Here is a 20,843-nt window from a genome sequence, read left to right on the forward strand (position 1 = left end):
TGTGCTCACCCCTTGTGAATAAGGAAGTATCTACCATATATATTTATTTGAAGGCTACACAGCACAGAAACTGGTAGATAATGATGAACTGAGTTTAATAGTGCCTATGCTCTGAGTAAACACTCATTGCTCTCCTAAACTAACCTACAATAATATTGACAGATTAACAGATGTTAGGATATTGCTAGAGGTCTTAACAGAAGAATGCAAAAAGATCACGAAAGGCATATTTATATATTTATCTGAAAGCAACAAAAATGGAATGTATATTTATTGGCATGATTTAATGAATGCTAAATGTAGATTGTACATAAAAACTGACAGTGTCTTTCAGTCGATATGTATGCTGATATTTTTTTAACACACTATTTTATACAAGAGAATGCATTTACATTTTAAATGCAATTTAAAATACAAATTTAGCGAAACAAGCCAATTTTCTAACAGTTTTTTCAACCCTCCCCCCAAGTGCATTATCATAAACTGAGTAACGAAATATACATTCTGTATTCTGATTAGTCATAACATTTCCCCCTCGTGTTGCCAAAACAACTCTAACATGTGGACATAGAAACTGTGGGGGCTTCCTGTGAAAGCTGGCAGATCATTTGGATTCTGTGGATTTTGGGCTGAGACTCCCATCTGTGCTTGACAGAGTTAGGATTGGAGTTGTGTTTCCTGCTAGGGAGTGTTGCTGCCTGAGTTTCTCCACCATTACATTATTATACCAGTGCAGTCAAATATGACATCAAAAAATAGTTTTAGTACTGTTTTATTAATTTTCCAGCAAGAACAGAAACTCCAAAAGAGATACTATCAATATAGAGAGAATTAAAAATGTCACAGATTCTCCCAAATGAAAAGCTGAGGCCTCCTTGAAGCATGGATACAACATAAATAGGTGCCCACAGAAACATGACTCTTATCACAAAGTGACACATGATGAAAACAACAACCGTTGAGCTTTTTGAAGAGCCATGCAGAAGGAAAAGGACACGTTACATTCAGCAAGCTGGAAGTATTGAGGTGTACCGAGGCACATTTTCTACATTGCTTTAAACACTTAAAATAATTAACTTCGGCTCAGTACCGACATGTGTTACAGATACTTTTCAGTGACGTTATTGCTGGCTTTGCTCTACCTGCAGCTCAGAAGAAATTTGCTAATGCAAAATATGATCCTTTGTGTTTGACTTAAAGCAAAATTCCTTTTGATTAGGTGGACCGCAGTTTACTGGCAAAAAATAGGGTGAACTCCTGTATTTCTGTATGTGCTAGTGACACTACCTGTGCTTCACTGTGATGTTTAAAAGAACCAACTCGGCTTTGCTGTCTCGTAGGTTGTACTTATGGCAAATCTCATGTATGGCTCAATTCTTTGGAAGTCATACTAAGTTGTGCAAGTGAAAATGTGCCTACAGCATCTGTATGTAGGCTACACCATGCATTACAGGTGCAGACAGCATGAGAGTCAACAGTTTTAGAACAACTTACATCTGCACAGTTAACAGCTAAGACTCGAGACAACTTCGACCTGTGTGTGGCTTGTATGGATTTTAAGGAAGGATTCAACTTATTATTTGATAATACGAAAGGAATAAAACATTCTTATTCTGTTGTGTTGCTGGCAGTATGTTTCACGTACACTATATGGACAAAAGTGACAGGCCACACCCTTTAATCTTTGAATTCAGGTGTTTTCAGTCCTGTGGTATATAAAATCAAGCATTTATACAGTCTACCTGTACAAACATATGTGAAGGAAGTAATAGGATGCTAAACACACAGTTACACAGTAAGAATGCCACTGTTGCAATGCCAGTTTGTATTTATGTGTGTCTGTGGATGGATTTTGTCACTTTTTCAAATGTATTTTATCTTCCATTATCAACTTTAAGGGTTATTTTTTGCACTGCTGACTCAATAACTGCAGTGATCAAAACCTCCTCTGGCATTCACATCAGGACAAAAACTGTGCACGGGGAGCTTCGTGGAATTGGTTTCCATCCCAGCTCGTGTAGGGGTATTATTTAGGTGCCCCAGTACTTCTATCCATATAGTGTATTTCAGCATTACAACTCAACTCGTACATTCTTTGATCAGTTAACAGCAGAATATCACATTTCAAACAGTGACATTTGAGATGGAGGGATTGAGGCCACAGAATAAAAGGAATGTTAAATTAACTGGGTTACGTTTGGCACTAGCGTTGAAGAGTTTTGTAAAGCCAGTTTTAGCTCCACAGTTCAAGAGAATGTGAGAAGCTCTTGACTAACAGACTATGAGGCACAAGCCAGCAGCCTTCACCTACTGCTTAATGTTCACCTGCCATTTACCTGGGTCTATTTTTTTAATTCTTTTTATTTGAGTTTCATGTATTAATCTGGCTGCTGCAAACCACTAAAAAGTTTTGAGTACAAATAATTTCCTGCAAAGGTTGTAAAGTATCCATATACTTCAAAATATAGTATACCGTTGTTTGCATGAAAGCTTTCTGTGTGGCTGTCTTGGAACGAGAGGATAGTATATGTTCAGTGTAAAACAGACCTTGCTTGGTGCATCAAGCAAACAAGAAACCATAGCTGTCTGATAGTCAAAAATTACTACCACAGGGCATTCCACATTCAACAAGAACACAATTCACTCCAAATAACATGAACATGGGTTGTAGCAATGAACAAAGAGCACAAGAAAAATACAAACACAAAAATACTAGTCATTGAGAAATATAGTATGTAATTAAATCGGACTGTATTTTTTACAAGTTGACAGGCCGTTTGGAGCAGTGACAAAATGAAGTTGCTGTTAGAGTGTTAAACTCCTTATGGGTCATCGTGTAGCATAATATGATGGATTATTTTTCCAATAAATACATTCAGAGACACACCGGAAAAACACCTTCTGTGTCACTATTATTAGCTGGTGAAACTCACCGCTGGAAGACCACTTGAATTTTTGTTCTGAAAAGGATTACAAACAGTAAGAAGTAGAGAATAAGTACAGAATCTTGTAAGAAAAACAAATTGAAAGCAAGCCTAAAACAGGCTTAAGCTATTAGTTATTAATAGCGTAGGGAGGTGATACCAGCAGCTGACTGTTCCTTCTTTTGTCATTTGCAAATGTTTGTGGCACAAAATGAAATTGTTGTCTGATCGATCAGAGCAAACCTCAGTTAATAAGGAATGTCAGCTGATTGCTTTAAAATATGCTCATGTAAATCAAATCTTTGCTGCTTGCATTGGCAAATGTGGTCCACATTTCTGACCTCTAACTGCCTGAGAACATCTCACGACGAAGCTGGAAGATTGCTTGCTTAAGTCAGGGGGTTGTTTTATCACAGCATATAGTGCGTTGTTGCAATAGTACCAAAAAAGACAAAAGCTGCTAACACTATGGTCTAATGTTTAAGCAGCATATTAAACCACGGGCACTGCTCACAATGTAAAGCACTATGAGCATTTGGGAGTGCTACCCGGTATGATGCTGTGGTGTACCTGCAGTTGAAATTCAACATCAAGAGTTGGGAGTCTGTGGCGTCTGTGGTGATGGAGTCCTGTGCTCTGGGAAGCCGGGTACTTTTCGGTTAATGTTTGGCTGTTTGCTTTCTTCCATCCATCCTCCTTCTTTCGCTTTCTTCCCGCTTGCTTTCTCCTTTCTCTGCCTGCACAGTTTCAGTGCTCGGGATATAAACACATCTAGGTCAAACAGACGCTCTTTTTGTTTGACAGGAAGAGACTCCAGGGAGTCAGCGTTTACTGGCTGAGAAAGGGAAGAAGTGGAAGAAAGCGGCTGAGATTCTGTGGGCTGGAAAAATTGTGTGGTGGTGGTGGGGGAAGACACCGTTTGATATGAATGAGGAGGATGTAGGGAGGTGGGAGATGAAGGAAGAAGTAATGGGAGGGCATTAGAGGAAGACATGATAGGGCGAAATGGGCTTAGTCTGCCTTCATCGTACTCTGATGGTTGCCGCACAACCTCCGTGTAGTGGAAGACTGGAGTTGGGAGGTCAGTAGGGGACAGAGGGAGAGGTGGCGAGGAAGTGTAGCAGGAAGGTGACTGCTGCTCCAAAGAAGGACTGGGACTGGGTGAGTGCAGACGAGACTGGGTGCTCTCAACCCAGCGAGAGATTTCCTGGAACAAATCCCCTGTCTCCTTGTCTTCCTCTTCCTTCGCTGCCTCCTCCTCCTTCATCTCTCCCAGATCCTCCATGCTGCCACCAATAGGCTCAGGAGGCACAAGGAGGCTGTTAATGTTACGCTTCCAGTGTGACAGATCAAGGATGAGCTTAGGCTCTGAGTAGTGTTGAGGTTTTCCCTCTCGCCAGGCAATTTTATCCAGATACGAAGGAGAGCCCACTTTGTAATCACAGGAGCGGCCACAGTCAACCTCCCCGTATCCCAAACCGCAGGCACGTTCCAGAGAGGAGTGAGAGTTTTCCAGGAAGCGCTCCGCCGAGCTGCTGTGGGAATATTTGCGTGGATCAACCTATATGAGACAGTTGGTGAGGGAAAAGTAATTAATTTCAATAAGCAATTAATTCTAGTTGTGTTGACTCACATCCCATGTGTTCAATGAAACTTAAGCTCATGACAGAATAAATACTACAGAGAAAGGACAAAAGCATAGTCAAGTGTGACACAGTCAAAAGTTGCCAGAATAAGTTATCAGCAGGTCTGAAATATACTCAGAAGCCTGGCCATGTAGGGTTTTATATGTAATTAATAACATTTTAAATGAATTCTGAATCTCTGTGGAAGCCAGTGAGAGGAAGCAAGAAGAGGGGGGAATTATAGGAACTGAGACAATATGGTCATCTCACTGTGACAAGAGCCAACAGGGTTACAAGAACTGCTGACACTTGCAGTATCCCTGCTTTAAAATGTAGAAAAATTATTGACCAACATCCAACATCTTCACTTATGTCTTTGCATAACAAAGACATTACAGTACTAGTAGTGCCAGTACAGCAGTCTCCTAGTATCTAGAAAAGGGAGGAAGCATATCCAACCTGAGCCTCCTCTACAAGTGAGCTGGAACTGGCCCGGGGGTCTCTCTGCACCTCCTCTTCCTCTGTAGTGTCTCCCAGGTCAGAGGTAATGTGACAAGGGGGCACGCAGCGACACCTCCCACCTGATTGTTGCCAGCACATAACTGTTGATAAACTGTTTTCGTACCTGCAGAAAGGCAGAAATTACAAGTCAGGAGTAAATAATTTGTGCTCAAACACATACATTTAAGTTGTAATCTGAAAATACACGAATGAACAGCTGAGATTGGTAGTTGATTTGATGAGAAAATGATCAACAGATCATTTTTAGTAGTATTTTTATTATTAAAACATACTAAGAATGACTAGGAAAACATGATCCAATTTTCCCCACTGGTGATTAAAAAAAATCCACACACCTGTCCCACTGGATGCTGGAGGCCTGACTATTGCTGTTGCTGAGGCTCTGCTCAGTGATGAGGCTGTCCTCCAGCTCATCCTCAATGCGGAAGGGATGCGATGAAGTGGGCTCGTCCTCTGGACAAGAGTACTGCTGAAGGAAGGGGTGAGACAACGCCGCTTCAGCTGTCAGGCGATCCATGGGGTTAAAGGTCAAGATACGCTCAAGGAAGTCCACAGCTGGGAGGGGAAAAGAAGGTGTGGGAGTAAAGCCTAAATTATATGTGTTAGACCTCCAAACATCTTCACACGACTCCAGCATCACTTCATCTGTCACAGGTCAGAAGAGCTGTGGTTTTCTATATCTTTTTTTCTCCCTTCTAGCACTTCCATTATTTGTTCCCTTCATACTTTAAAGTCCTTGACCTTCCTCTTCTCCCCATCACTCAGTCCCCATCACTCACCCTGAGGATCCACTTCAGGCAGAAGTTCAGAAAAGGGTTTCTTCACCTTCCATTCATGACTGACATATGAAGGCATCACCTAGAAATGCATGGTTAAAATATTACTTATGTTTCATTATTTTATTTATTTATTTTGTTTACATTTAAGGCATTCCACGCTGAAAAAAGACACATTTAACCTTGTACAAAATTAAGCCTTTCAGAACATCAGACGTTAATAACTTGATTAATAAAAATGATAATATCTCACTATTCAAAGAAAATTTGGGGAAAAAGTAAAAGCAATAAAATGGTCGGGTGAATGAAACATATATTTTGTTTATCATGCGTCTTATTGCGTCTTGTTAGATTTATTAAATTCAAAATGCAAGTTCACAGAGGTGAAGTGACATAGTCTTTAGTCTACATTCATAACAAAAACAGGGGGGAGTGCATGATTATTTCAGATATTATAATATGTGCAGTTCTTGACATAATCAATATTTCTTTAAAAAAAAAAAATTGCTCTCCAAAGCTGGGAAAATGAATGTCAGGCTTAATAATCAGTCAGACATTATAATGCTAATATGACTTGCAGTAGCCTCTGATGTTTGACCTGTAGCAGATCCTGCCTGTCCTCCTCTCTCAGCACCGGCACTGTGTTGAGAATCAGCTGCATCTGCTCCAGCTCATGAGCTCCTGGGAGCAACACACAACCAATCAGAAGCAAGTTCAGAAGAGACAGAGGATCAGTTACATAAGCTGGGGGGAAACGTCAACTTTAAGAGTCAAGCATGAATATCTGGGAGATGGAACATGTCAATTTAAAGACACAGTAAGTTAACAACTAGGTGGAAATTACTACTAAAGCATTCAAATTTCACACCACACCCTGTGGAATCAGTAAACTTAAAACTTTGGGCACACTGTTCTTTTGGCCACTCTCACATTAAGGAATAAACATCCTGCAACCCATCTACACTGGCAGACATCTACTCTAACTACCCTAGCTTGTTGCTGTGCCTGCATCAACTGGGAGGAATCAGTTGTCGTAAGTTTCCACTCAGTTATAGTTCACAAAGAGCATTTTACCTCTGACAGCTGGAGGGAAAATTCATATTTTGAAGTCACTGAATGCGGAGTAATCAGAAGTGTAGCATGCTTCTGTGGCATGCAAGTCTTCTTCTAACACAGAGCAGCAAAGCAGCATTTTCAGCTCATCTGACACATGGTGAAGTTCCCTTTAAATGTTTCATAAAGCCAATGGACACCAGCAGGTGGAGCTATATCAACAGAGTCGTAGCTGCAAGAAATATGCAAGCAGTGGTAGTTTGTTTGGAAGGGAGAATGCGGTCTCCTCTCTGGTAAACAAATATATGCTGTTTCCACTCTAGTCTGCGGGTTAAGTAAAAGCCAAGGAAAACACCTCTAACATCTGATGTATGAAATTTAAAAAATGCAGGAACACTAAGGAACAAAGAACACCTATATGTTTATGATGCCAGCCCTGTGGTGTAGAGGGCTGATGGAGGTCAAACCAGCCTGTGAGGAAGAACTACATCTACTCTGGAGAGTGAGAATTTCTCTATCATCATTGTCATTCTAGTCAGGCAAAGAAGTAGTGTGCAGAAAGAGAGCAAAGTGTCTTTGGTGGAGGACACTGTCAAAGGAAAAAAACCCAAACTCTCTTTGCTCTAACTGGATGGCGTCACTAGTGTGATGCAATTATTATAATTATGTTCAGTTCAGTTCAATGACAACAACAGTTGTCTCAAGGTGCTTTATATTTTAGAGTAAATGCAAAAACAAAAACAAAAAAACCCCCCAAACAACAATCAGATGAGCAAGCACTTTGGTGACAGTGGGAAGGAAAAACTCCCTTTTAAGAGGAAGAAACCTCAGGCAAAGCCAGGCTCAGGGAGGGGCAGTTATCTGCGGTTTGGGGTGATATATTAGTAATAAGGTTGAAAATGATAGTACTTAAACGGTGAACGCATTAAAAACAGTAGACATACCTGCAAATAGCATGCGTCCAGTGAGCATCTCAACCAGTATGCAGCCCGCAGCCCACATGTCTATGGCCTTGGTATAATTGTTGGGTGACAGCAGCAGACGTGGGGAGCAATACCATTTAGTTACCAAACCTTCCGACAGATAGCCCTGGATAAGGAAAGCAGAGGGATAAAATTGTTGAAAGTGAGAAATACAGAAAATGAAAGCTCTGAGAATCTTAAGTTATTTTCATATACGACGGGCATGCATCAGATTGGACTGTTAGCAGGCTGCATGTACTTGAATACGTATAAAGTTTGCTGGTAGTTGTTTGTCTTTAAAATGGATTGCCCTGAATTTCCACCGAAGCAACAACATAAGTCCTCATTAGTGCTGCTCTGACAGGATTCAGAGGACTCTATCTAATTCTCTAAAAAATCCTCTGTGAATAATGATGTTATGCACAGAGATACGCCAGTCACCACAGAGATAAGTCCGCATATTCCCTGATGTAGAGATAATGAGATGTTTCTGCCTGTTGCTATCATTAACACTTTCCCCACCTCTTGTATATCACCCCACCTCTCACTCTCCAGCCTTGTAAAATCTCAAAATACCTTCACTTACTACATCATATTTCTATTCCCCTCGTAGTTCTCCTGAGCCAAATTTCACTGCCCCAGGCTCTTAAACTTCTTCACAGCCCAGCTTGAAAAGAGAGCAGACTGCACGAGAAAATGCGGTTATATTTCCCCTCACACATTTTTAGATTTCTTGGCAGGAAAAGGCAGATGTAGTCTTCACTGCTTTTCCACTCAGCTGCTGTGAATTGTTTTATAATGACTGACATCACTCACATAAACTTTTCATTGTGCTGGGACGCTATTCTGTTGCCCATCTCTCAGGCTAATTTGAATTTGATGACTAACTGGCAAAGATCAGAAATAGATAGAAAATGAACCCCACAATGGCTCATGGCATACATGTCTAATATGCCTCTTAGCACTATTCTCTTATCCTTTCTGCCTCTCTAGCCCTCATTTTTTTTTTATCCTCGTTGCTCTTCTTTCCTTCTATCCTCCGCTCTCCTAAAGTAATTTTCTATTCTCCTTTTCACCAGTCTCCTATCTTCTTATCTATTTTTTGGGGGGAAAGAGTTACTCTATTTAATCCAATAAAATACAGACAGCTTGAATTTTTTTCCTCATTCAGATAAGCTATCACACTTGAAACTCTTCATGTCAGTAAATCATCTGGGGGTACTATGCCAAAAAAGGGCTGGCCTGCTTTCTCACGCTTTTGATGCGTCCCAAAGCTGCTTCATATTTTCGACAGCTTGAAAATAAGTGCCTTCTCGATAGGAAAAAGAAAAAGGGTAATTTTTCTTGATCAGCAGGTTATGAGTATGACTCAGAGTCTTCTTCACTGTGGGCCACCCACACCAAGATTCCCACTTAGACATTGCTGTGCGCGGTGTGCCTGGCCGAAGTAGGTTTTCTTTGCATGTCAAAACGACTGTACGACTCTTTTTTAAAAAGTTAGACTACTCCTACGTGCATTGAATGTAACTGCTAAGTCACTGCCTGTTCTCTTCTTTGTGGCAGGAGACAGTGCAAAAAATGATGCTGACTACTCAGTGACCTTATCTTCTATCTGTCTGGCCCGCTGTTGCCTTTTCATATCTGAGCTCTTGTTTACGCTCCCTGGTGAGAGTTTGATAGATGTTTCAAAAGTACCAAAGTACATTTCTTTCAGGGCCAACCCAAGCCTGGACACAGTTTTTAAGGGAAAAGCAAATTTAGGCCTCAGTTTTATAAAGCAATGCATAGATGTGGTCACATATGTCATTTGTAGCTGTGTTTGCTTTGTTTCCAAAACTATCCCCACTTCTGTTTTAGTGTTTTTGCTACTCTTTAAGATTACGAGGTGATTTCCCCCATCTTTGCTTCCTCTTTGTCCCCATTGACCTTCTTCCTCCTGCTTTTTCCTCCCACTTTTTTTATCATTCGTTCATCCCAACCTCCCACCTCAGTATTTCTCTGCGTCATCATTAGCTGCGCCTGTTCCCCTTCCCTTCCTCTTTTCTTCACACTTATTCTCTTTCTTCTAGCCTTTAGTGCATCTCAACAAGCTTCCTTTACCTCCTTTCTCATCTGTTTCTTCCCTCCTTCTCTTCTCTCCAGGTACTTTTAAACACTCTGTCCTTATCCAACTGTCTTCCCCCTTCCTCTGCTCTGACCTTCATCCAGGTAATGAATAATTTCTGGGCAGATCCAGCACTGCCTCAGCAGGTGGCATTCACACATACACATTCACAGAAGCACCAAGATCTTACCGGTGTAGACTGTAAATAACATCACAAATAATGTTGTTTTCCCCCTCTGTTTTCTGCCTCTCTCCTCTCAGCCCTTCTGTCATCTCTCTCTGCCTGAGTAAATGTTTGCTCTGTGTAGTCAGAAACACACTTCCAGACAGCTCTTCAAACAACCTAATTTCAATGCCTGGACTGAGATACAGTACAAGTATTAAAAGGTATGGCTAATGCAGAGAAGAAGTCTGTCTGATCATTGAGTAGGAAGAATTACACATCACAACTTTCTTTCAAAAAAAACATGATATAAAATCTTCATAAGTTCTTCTGTGATACTAAAGCATTAACCAGTCTTATTTAAAGTTAACAGCATTTGTGAATTTCCATCACAGCTGAGGTTAATGCGGCCTACGCCCATTAACAGAAAATGCCTGAAAAGGCACTTTTGGTTTGCATTATTGAATGAGAGCAACAGAGAGAGAATGCTATTGTATTCACTGAAAGCATCTGCTTTGGTATCAAAACTGCATCACAAATAGCCCAAATAGCATCAGACGTTATCCATCCATAATAATTTGAGAAATCCTTTGCAGCATTATCTAACTTATGAATGAGATTATTCTTCTTTTCTTGAATATTTTGCAAAAATCTTTAGACGTTTTTAATTTGTGTGAGCTGTCATCTGAAGATTGGTCCATGTTGTTGTCAAAACCATTTAAAGCATATTTATAGAGCTTAAGTGCAACACAGATGCAGCACTTTGTGAACATACTGGATTCTGCCTAGATAAACATTCATGGGGGTAATAACCAACCACCTTGAAGATGAAGGATGTGATGTGGGTAGAATACAGAAGACATCCCCTTGTTGCAGTACAAGGAAGAGTATTAAGTGCTTGGTCATGTAGCCAAACAGAGGGACAGAATGTCCACTGGTTCCTAAGACTATTTTGCTACTATAATAAAGCCTATTTTTTTTTTGGCATTGACAGTCTGCATGCCATTGTTCTGTTTTTATCTTTTTCCTTTTTCTTTTGTATTGCTGTATTTTACTTCATTTTCAATTATAGGATTCTTTTTCTACAACAAATACTAATCTTTTGCTTTATAAGGTAGAATTTAAAACCTTGAAAACAACATCCAAAGAGTATTAGCTTTGATTCGTATTAGCAGTCAGTTATTCTCAGCAAATCAATGGTCTGATACAATAATATCAGTCATGATACGCAGGACAAGAAACAGTCGTGTGAAAAAGAAGAGACACCATGTTTCAGTGCTGAGGACAATAAACATAATTTAGAATATTGTCTGTAGTCTATATTATTAAAATACAAACCCAGATGTTAAACAACAAAACATATTACACCATGTCATTATTTATTAAAAACTAAAGCCAAGCCAAATATAGAAGCAGTGTGTGAAAAACTAATTACACCCCATCATTCGGTGGTTTGAGGAAGCACCTTTGGCAGCAATAACTTGAAGTAAGCATTTTCTGTCTGACTTTATGAGTTTTTCACATTGTTGTGGAGGATTCCACTCAAATTTGAAATATTGCTTCAGTTTATTGAGGTTTGTGGGCATTTGCACAGTTCTCTTAAAGTCACACTACAGCATTTCAGTCAGGTTGGGGCCTGGACTTTGACTGGGCCATTTGATTCTTGTCATTGTGACTCATTCTAATGTAGACTTGGTGGTTTGTCTGAGATCATAGCCTTGCTGCATGACCCAGTTTCAGCCAGGCTTTACATGACGAACAGATGACCTCGCATTTGACTCTAGAAAACTTTGGCAAACAGAGGATGTCACGGCTGACTCGATAACTGTAAGGTGCCCACTTCCTGTGGCTGCAGAACAAGCCCAAATCATCATCCCTCCACCACCATGCTTGACAGTTGGTATGAAGTGTATGCGCTGATATGCTGTGTTTGGTTTTCTCCAAGAATCTGCTGTATATTATAGCCACGCATTTCCACCTTCATCTCATCTGTCCAAAGGAAATTTTCCAGTAGTCTTGTAATGTGGTGAGATGCAGCTTTTCAAATCTAAGCCATGCTGCCCTGGTTTTGTTTTTTTTTTAGAGAGAGAAGAGACTTTCTCTTGTCTCCTAGCAACCCTTCCAAACAAGCCATACTTGTTCAGCTTTTTTCTAATTGTATTTCCATGAACTTTAACATTTAACATGCTAACTGAACTCTATAGAGTCTGAGATATAGCTGGTGGATTTCTTTTGCTTTTTTTTTGCAGGGTCTCTGAGCAATACACAGTTTGACCTTGGGGGGAATCTTCTGTGACGTGCATTCCTGGGAAGACTGGCAACAGACTTGAATGTTTTCCACTTGTGAATAATCTTTCTCGCTGTAAAATCACGAGCTTCAAATTGTTTAGAAATGGATTTCTAACAGCAGCAACAGTTACTTGTCTGAGATCATTGCTGATGTCTTTGCATTGTGTTAACAGGCAGTCGAATACTGCAGACCAGCAAAATGACAAAACCTCTGCTTTATAAATGTGCTCAGTTAATCGGGTTGATTTGATTAGCAGCACCTGTCTGTTACTTACTCTCTTAATTCCTATGGAAGTTGGTGGGTGTTGGAAGAGAAAGGTTGAATATCTGTTTTTCCACACACTGCTTCTGCATTTAGGCTTAATATTTGTTAAATAAATAATGAGATGTGACATGTAATATGTCTGAGGTTCCATTTATCTAATTGCAAGACCTGATAAGGACAAAAAAAATTAAAATTGTATCTTGATAATAAAAAAATCTTAGAACCAAAAGCGAGTGTACTTCACATTCACATGACTGTGTGAGTGGTGTTGGAAAACACTTTTTCAGTACTGAAATAGTGTTTTGGAGAAATGTGTTTGAAAAACTGTAGCCTCTGACTTTTTCTCGCCCTTGTCTGACGTCTCCGCTTTGAGCTTTTCTCCACGTTCTTTCTTTTTCTCCCTGCCTCTGCTTTCATACTTTTTTACAAAGCTTTTTAGCTCTTTCGCTCAGCCTTCCCCGGTTTAAAATTTCTCACTCTTGCTTCTCATCTGTTCTTTCTCTCCCTTCTCTTCTTCCCTTCCACCCCCCCTCTCCGAATGCACCCCTGTGTCTGCACCCAGCTGATCCCTAGTCCCGTGCTCTGAGCTGACAAAGATCGCCTTTCACAAGAGCTCCTCTTCACAAGCACAAACCCAAACCCCCCCACACACAAACATATAAGCTTGCACACACATTCAGTCCCGCTAGTGTTACAGTGTGGCTTTGGGCTCTTTGCACACAATAAAGCTGAACAATAGAGCAGTAAATCTTCACACTAATCTTTCAGAAGTCTTTATATGCCATTGCCAGACTATCCACAGAGTTTAATTAGTGAAAAACTTGATATCAGCTCTGGGAAGAAGACATAAATAGCTGGGTTCGGGGTGAAGGGGAAGCTTCTTGTGAAAAACGCAGGTTGGCAATATCAAACAGGGAGATGTGTAATCAGAGAATATATGAAACAAACATTAGCCTGCACTGCAATGCGTAAGGAGAGATACATCAGTTACACACTTCTCAAAATTGGAGATTATGAAATTCTGGCTGCTTGGTCCACAGGTGCACTTTACATACGCAGGATCAGACTATTGATAAGCATCCAGTTGTAAAATAAAATGGAAACCTGATAGATTCCTCATTGCAAATTGAAATATAGAAAGAATTTTCTTTGAAAGGATTCTTTTACAGCACTACACTATTTATTGTGTGATCAGCTGCCTGATAACCACATAGGGTTTGAGGAATTGGTGTCTCTACCCTAATAACAACTCTACCATAATGAGATGGAGCAGAGATAATGTTTGATATTACAATGTGCTGCCTAGATGTAGCCATCAGCAGTTGAATGGCATACGGTGCTTCAGAGAAATGAGAAGAGAGGAAAAGAAATCCCCCGCAAGTTGGCTGAAATGTTTGGTATGATTAGTTTTTGTAGAACAAGCTGCACAAAGTATTTCATTTTTTATTTTTTTTATTTTGATTTCAAAATCAATGTGGCCAACAGAGCCCTTCGTGGTTGATCAGGGATTTAAAGATTTATATAAAAAAATGAAAAGGCATTAATTAGCTTCCAGTCAAAATAGATCTTGGCACTCTGGCTTTATTTACATGCCCTACAAAAACATTAAGTGAGAATAATTGGGATACATCTGGGAATGTTTGTGCACATATCACAATCTCTTCTTTGGTCATCACACCAGTATTTTCTTATAGACATGCACTTAAATAAAGACTACAAAAACTACAGTACTGTGCAAAAAGCTTGAGCACTTCTTATTTCATCATCCATCCATCGAGTTCTGGGTCACAGGAGGGCTGGAGCATATCCCAGCTGTCATAAGGCAAGAGGACATGATCAATCAAATTTGAAAATTTTGTTTCTAATCGTTGTCAGTGATGTATGGAGGAGGTCCGGATAGAGGTACAACAATACGTCAAAACTGATGGAATTATGAACGCAGAAAGTACAGTCGGACTTTGATCCACCATTCAATACCATCTTGAAAGCATCTGCTTGGCAGCAGCTTCATTTTTCAGTGTGACAGTGATTCCAAACACAATGCCAGTCCAGTAAAAACATGCCCTGATAGAACTACACACTGAAACACTATCATAGATTGGCCTCCCCAGAGCCTGGATCTCAACATTATTGGATCAGTGTGTGATCATCTTGACAGAGGACGGAACAAAAGGCAGCTCACATCCAAAGAAGAACTTAAGGAAGCCTGGAGACTACCTGAAGAAATGACAATAAAATTTGCCTTGGAGAGTTCAGGCTGTGTTGGAGGATGAAGCTGGTAACACTAAATATTGACATTCAAACTTCTTAGAATTGTACAAACTCGTGTTTTAATAAATCGATGCACCAATCTCCAGTTTTCCTTGCAAAATATAAAGAAATGAGGGTTGGCTCAAGACTTTTGCACAGTACTACTGTAATATGACTCATCCATTTACCAATTTGAAAAGACACTGTAGGCCATTTGGAAAACTTTTTTGAGCGAGCTATCCATGCAATGAGCTGCCACCTTGTCAGCATGAGTCTCCCTGCAGATCATGCACTTCTGTGTGTGTTTGTGTGCCTGTGTGTGCGTGGGTCCTTCAGTGGTCCTTGTGCGTCTTCACGCTTACCTTATGAGAATAATGAGGGTCGACTATTCTGGCCAGCCCGAAGTCTCCGATCTTGAGCAGCAGTTGGTCCGTGTTGATAAATGTGTTGGCTGGCTTCAGGTCTCTGTGCAGGACGTTGGCAGAGTGGATAAACTTCAGTCCCCTCAGCAGCTGGTAGAACAGCAGAGTAGCATGACCTGCTCAAGGGCAAAAATCAAATCAGCACATCACGATGTACCCCAATGTCCATATGCAATGTATAAGCACATATTTTCTTCTTTAAAAAACATCTATTATCATGTCTGGATATAGGTAATAGTAAAAAATAAATACGTATCCCTCTGGCCTGTATTTCTGTTTATCCATCTTGACTGTTTTGATGTCAGATTTCTGCCTTGCCAAATTGTTATATAAAAAACCCTGCTTTGTTTATAACTTTGTGGTGATTTGCTGGGCAAGTTTTCTGTATTCTTCCTTTTATTTACCTGTATGTAGCGGCCCTTGCTCCAGCAGTCGAGCCAGATCAGTCTCCATGCACTCCTGGACAATGTAGAGGGCGCTGAGCTGGGTTGGATCTCGGGGCAAGGGCCGTCCATATGGAGCTAAAACCTCGTGGACTCTCACCACATTTTCATGGTGCAGCCGTCGGGTGATCTTTACCTCCCGCAGGGCATGTTTCACCGTCACGGCGTCTCGCATCACCAGCTTTTTAATTGCTACACGCTTTCCAGTCCGCTGGTCCACAGCAGACAGGACCAAGCCTGTGACACCTGTACCGAGAGGTCGAGGGTCAACAAAGTGACCACCGAGGTCGAAGCCATGGAGAAAGTGCGGTGTGTCCTGTGTGGCCATCGCTGCTCACTCTGGAGGTAACAGGGATGTATGATTCGAGGTACCAGACGGTAGATTTAATCTCTTGATTAGCAATGATTGTTTCACTCTTTTATGCACACGTTACATCTTGCTGGTGAGTGGAGACCTGAATTTTATTTACTTAGCTGCTGCATTTAGATACATGTAGATAGATGTTTCCTTGTAGACAAAAGCACAATGCAGGACTATTCCTACGGAAAATGGTGACAATTCAAGAGACCAACCAAAACTTTAAAAGGGATTATTAAGAAATGCTTGTGCTGAATTTCAGAGCTATTCTTAGTATTGCAAGAAAAGAAATGATCTCCATGGGATCTAAAGAATAAGATTTTGTGCGTCATTTGACCTCTTCATTTAGTCCAGTGTGGAGCAATTCAAGTTGTACTTCACCATCTGTTGCCTGTGTGTCCCAAACTAAGGACAAAGAAGATGAACTCTGATGCCTTTGAGAAAAGGTGCAACTGAGCAAAACCTCAAACTCAGTACAGCTAAAAATATGCAAAACTGTAATGTTCGGCTTTAGTCAGTGATCACACAGGGACACTTTTAACATGCTGGTAAAGCCTCTACAGTGGATGTTTAAAAATAACTTATTTTTTTCCTCCAGCATCTTCCTCTTGACTCTTGATGGTGATGATGTCTGTCTCTCCCTCACAGATGTTTTATTTTAGAGCTGAAGTCTGCTGCAGGGGTGTACTTCTAATCTCTGCCTGTATCTTCATGCACAGATAGTCAGAATATCAGGGAGCCTTATTAATACTACTCAGGGCATGGGGTATCCATAGAAACAACCCTCCGTGTGGCTGATTCTTGACTTGATGTATCATGGGACAGCAGCAGCAGCAGCAGGCGGATGGTCGGCTCTGCACTCTTCTCTGTTTATGCACGCTCCGCTGTTTGTTACAAGTCATCAAGCAGCCTTTGATGGTGAGGCAAGGAAAAAAAAAGGGAGGAGCAGTCATGTGTTTTATATTCAATAAGACTCTGTTGGCTCCTCCTCTTCTTCCATGATACCAGTGAGTGCCTCTCTCAGGCACGCGAGTTCATTCAAAGGGAGCTCCACACCTGGGTGCCAGCCAAATCCTAGAACTGTGGTATCCGCTCAGTATGCATATGTGTACATGTGCTTGGGTGTAATCCCTCAGAAATCTGCTTCCTGTTGCCTTTTCCTGAATGTAGGGATTTCAGCAGCATCAGCATCAAGGCCAGTATAGGAAGACACCACCATTAGCTGCGTCGCTCAGCACATCTGCTGCTCCTGCTGCTGGGGAGGGAAAGAGGAAACGGGGTGAGAGCTTGGAGACGAGGAAGATAACAAGGAAAGTTAGACGGCAGCAGAGCCCGGGTGTTAACGTTGTCTGTTGCGGCAGAGTTACCATTACATAACACCAAATGGCAGTGTAACCTAATCTATGCAAGCAACTTTGAGTGCATAGAGAGAGGATGATCAATTTTATGGTGCTTTAATATGCGTTATATTAAAGCACATCAAATGTTATCACATCAAAGCAAAAAGTCTATTTGACAGGGTGGACTAGATTGACATGATTGCAGTTTCTTGTTCATCCTTTCAGTTTTTGATCTGCTTTAGACAATTTTAGTTCCAATTTCTAACCCAGGAAGGTCACATAGAGGTAGCAAACAAAAGAATTGACTTTGTCCTTCTCTTCAGCCCCAGAGGTGAAGTCATCAATCCATAAAACAAATCTCTGTGCTACCAGAAGCCTCGAGGCACGGTTGAGAATGAACTCATCCCTCTTTTAGCTCTTTCTTACTTGAATTGGAGAGCACACACCCTGTAACTGAACTGGACTGCAGGTGCTTTTATCCCCCCCCCCCCCCCCCCCCCCCCCCCATTTCCACAGCCTTTAAAATACTTAAACACTCATGTTAAGCTCAGTCAGAGGCTGCAAGAGTGTAAGGTGAGAACAGAGAGACTAGAGAGGCAGCACTGACAGTGGGTCTGGGTGGGAGGTGCAGCACTGGGGTAACTTTATAAATAATGCATAACCACTAACGACATGTTGGTGCTCTCTCTCTCTCTCACACACACACAAACTGAGCATTTATTCTCTATATTTCTTCGGGTTATGCAACAGTGCTATATATTATGAATAACAATGCAGTGGCTTTATCCAGTCCAAAAAATGTTTATGTCAAAAACAATTGATTTAAATTCAGAGTGCATGCTTTTTAAAATAATATAATGTAGTTATTCATTCATATTTAAGAGGAGGGAAATAAAAGTCAACTCTTGGCATGAGCCAATATGATGTTACTAAATTTGTAGGTGATAGCAGATATGAGCAAATAAGGGCACATCTGTCATACTCCTGGCTTTGTGCTGATGATTTTCTGTCCCAGAGGAACCTCTGTAGCTTTGTTTTCTACTCTTTCTTTTCCATCTTCCTCTCTCTCTCTCTCTCTCTCTCTCTCTGTCGCGCTCTCTTTTATACTCGGTTTACTTCCCAATAAGCGTAAAGGCAGTTTTAGCCCACTTTACATCATGGGAAACACTACATGTTCTTCCTCTGCGCATGCTGGCTTGATGCAGCTGCCTTTGTGTGTCTACACACACTCTAGAAACGCCCCTCTGACAGAACAAAAACAATGTAATGGAAGTGCATGTAATAAAACATAAAGCCCAGTTTATAAGGGGAAAAGTATTCCAAACATTAACAACCCTATGTCAGACACATATCTCAGATATCTTATCAGAGCATCTGTTCTGTGGCAAACGACAAGAGGAAGAAGAAAGAAATACACGCAAAGATAACACCAGGAACCATCCAGCACTCACCGGGGCATTACACAGCCGCAGCCTGCCGTCCAGAAACAAAGATCCGGGGAAACGATGCGAGCTCCGTGCAAGCAAAGAAAGTGAAACACGACCGCAGCTCTGCCTCTATGGTGTGTCGGGGAGATTCAGTTGATAGAGAGGGGAACAGTCGGTGCGGGTCGGCACCGGGGCTGGGGGGAGATGAGATAAGCCGGAGGCTGCTACAGAGCCGGTTATTGTGAGCGACTGTCCGCTCTCTGTCAGCGCTTCAGAGCGATGATCTGAGTGAGGGGGCGGAGAGGAAGCGATCACCCCGATTCAGGTGCATCCAGCAGACCCGAGTGGCCTCGTAGGCTCTCTCACACACTGCACCACACATGATTAAGTACTAATCTCTCTCCCTCTCCCTCTCCCTCCTCACTTTCACATCTCTCCCTCATATCTCCGTGACTCCCGGCAGCATCTCCCAGACCTTAGTTTCCACGAGTGTCACAGTTACTGGTCTCCAAACCCGCTGAAGGATAAACAAAGAGAAAATTATAATTCAGACCCCATCTTTCTCATCCCTTCGCCCCTCCATCTCACTCCAGTTTCGTTATTATAGCTTGATGATTACCACGGCCATCTATCATCCTGACAGGCACAACATCTGTGGGTCTGAGATCCCCCAAGACAGGAAGCCAGAGAGGAGCCTTTGTTGACTGTGGGTTCTGCAGAACATCCACCTGGTGAGGAGCTGGTGAGGAGAGTGAAAATGAAAAACACACGGCTTTTGTGAGCATGGCATTGGCTAGTGTTTAAAAGAGGAACAGAAGAAAATGGCTGCTGATGAACTAAAGTGTGCCAGTTTTATTATATAAATTATGATGAAATTAGTCTATTTCACAAGCCATTTGAGCCATGCTGTTGTTGCTAAAAAACTGAGGGGAAAAACAGTGATGTTAAAGGTAAATCTACAGCTATAGTTGGATAAACGCAGTGTGATTGGTTCCTCATTCTCAAGCCATATTAAGATATGATTTCTTGCTTTCCTAAACCCTTTTCTGACAACTCCAGAAAACTGCGTGAGCTCAAAGTGTGTGGGTTGTTGACCTTTATGAAGACTAACAGAGCGGAAAAAACAGGAAAAAGCAAAGTTTCTCCAGCATCTCAATAATCTGTTGACTTACAAACTTCAGCAGCCGCTGGAAGGTCACGGTGAGCGTAATAATTATGCAGGGTTGCTTCAGCTGAGAGAGGCTCCATAGAGAACAGATCCATGAGTCACCTAATGTAATGAACTGTGTGTGATGCTGTTATGATGTTGTGGGTTTGTCAAGGAGAAGACACAGTTACAGATACACTTCTGCATTTTGTGTTCCATTTCTGCCTCATTAGTGTACAGATATCTAAGCTAATGGGGATTCATGGCGTGAGAGCACAGATGAAGATGTCTTTCTCACCTCTAATCTGAAACATCGTGGCATAAAACAGTTTGGGAAACAAGACTTTATTAGGTCTTCAGACTGGAAAAAGTATCTTACAATGTTTGGCTGAATTATGTTTCGGGGATGAATCATTTGCTAAACACAAGCCAGTAAGTGGGTCTGTGGTTTCTTTGTAATTACAGAAGGAGGTTTGAAACCAGAGAGCCGCTGCTATCGCTAAGATGAAAAGTGACAAGAAATATTTCCAACAACAGGATTTCTGTCTCTCGCTCTCCTTTTTTTTTATGTATCTAAAGGGAATCTTGGTATAGTCTATCAAATTTGCATCTTACAGAAGCATATCTGCTCTTTGTCCTGCAAAAATAGAACAGGTTTACAAATGGAAAGTAGAAAACTGTCAAATGCTTTGGTTGCAGTTGCACCCAAAGAGACTTCCTCTAAGGATGGTTTTATTCAGTAGCAGGAAAAGAATCAAAATGCATGGTGACAA

The 20,843-nt window shown here is 41.2% G+C and overlaps 1 protein-coding gene across 3 annotated transcripts; it reads right to left on the reverse strand.

Moving 5' to 3' along the window:
* Nucleotides 1–756: 756 nt before the first annotated feature.
* mapk4 (mitogen-activated protein kinase 4) lies at nt 757–19,695 on the reverse strand. 3 transcript variants are annotated; one of them, XM_026186528.1, is made up of 10 exons: nt 18,948–19,695; nt 15,760–17,408; nt 15,296–15,471; nt 7,845–7,989; nt 6,446–6,528; nt 5,851–5,929; nt 5,407–5,626; nt 5,009–5,174; nt 3,495–4,485; nt 757–2,960 (listed from the first exon to the last, which is right to left on the reverse strand). In XM_026186528.1, the coding sequence occupies exons 2-9, from the start codon at nt 16,124–16,126 to the stop codon at nt 3,514–3,516; spliced, it is 2,208 nt and encodes a 735-aa protein (XP_026042313.1). In that variant the 5' UTR covers nt 16,127–17,408; nt 18,948–19,695; the 3' UTR covers nt 757–2,960; nt 3,495–3,513. The 3 variants fall into 3 exon arrangements, with proteins under 3 accessions (XP_026042313.1, XP_026042311.1, XP_026042312.1); XM_026186526.1 differs by having other exon boundaries at nt 757–4,485; nt 18,948–19,440; nt 19,543–19,693; XM_026186527.1 differs by having other exon boundaries at nt 757–4,485; nt 15,760–17,411; nt 18,948–19,693.
* Between the last annotated feature and the right edge of the window lie 1,148 nt (nt 19,696–20,843).

The sequence above is a fragment of the Astatotilapia calliptera genome, chromosome 12 (genome assembly GCF_900246225.1).
Source record: "Astatotilapia calliptera chromosome 12, fAstCal1.2, whole genome shotgun sequence".
In the NCBI taxonomy this organism is placed as follows: Eukaryota; Metazoa; Chordata; class Actinopteri; order Cichliformes; family Cichlidae; genus Astatotilapia; species Astatotilapia calliptera.

Coding starts and splice junctions, on each gene's coding strand:
- mapk4 (XM_026186528.1), bottom strand. CDS start 16,126: ATGGCCACACAGGACACACCGCACTTTCTCCATGGCTTCGACCTCGGT. Junction 7,990..15,295: donor ACCCTCATTATTCTCATAAG/GTAAGCGTGAAG, acceptor TTCCTTATCCAG/GGCTATCTGTCGGAAGGTTT. Junction 5,930..6,445: donor ACAGGCAGGATCTGCTACAG/GTCAAACATCAG, acceptor ATGCATTTCTAG/GTGATGCCTTCATATGTCAG.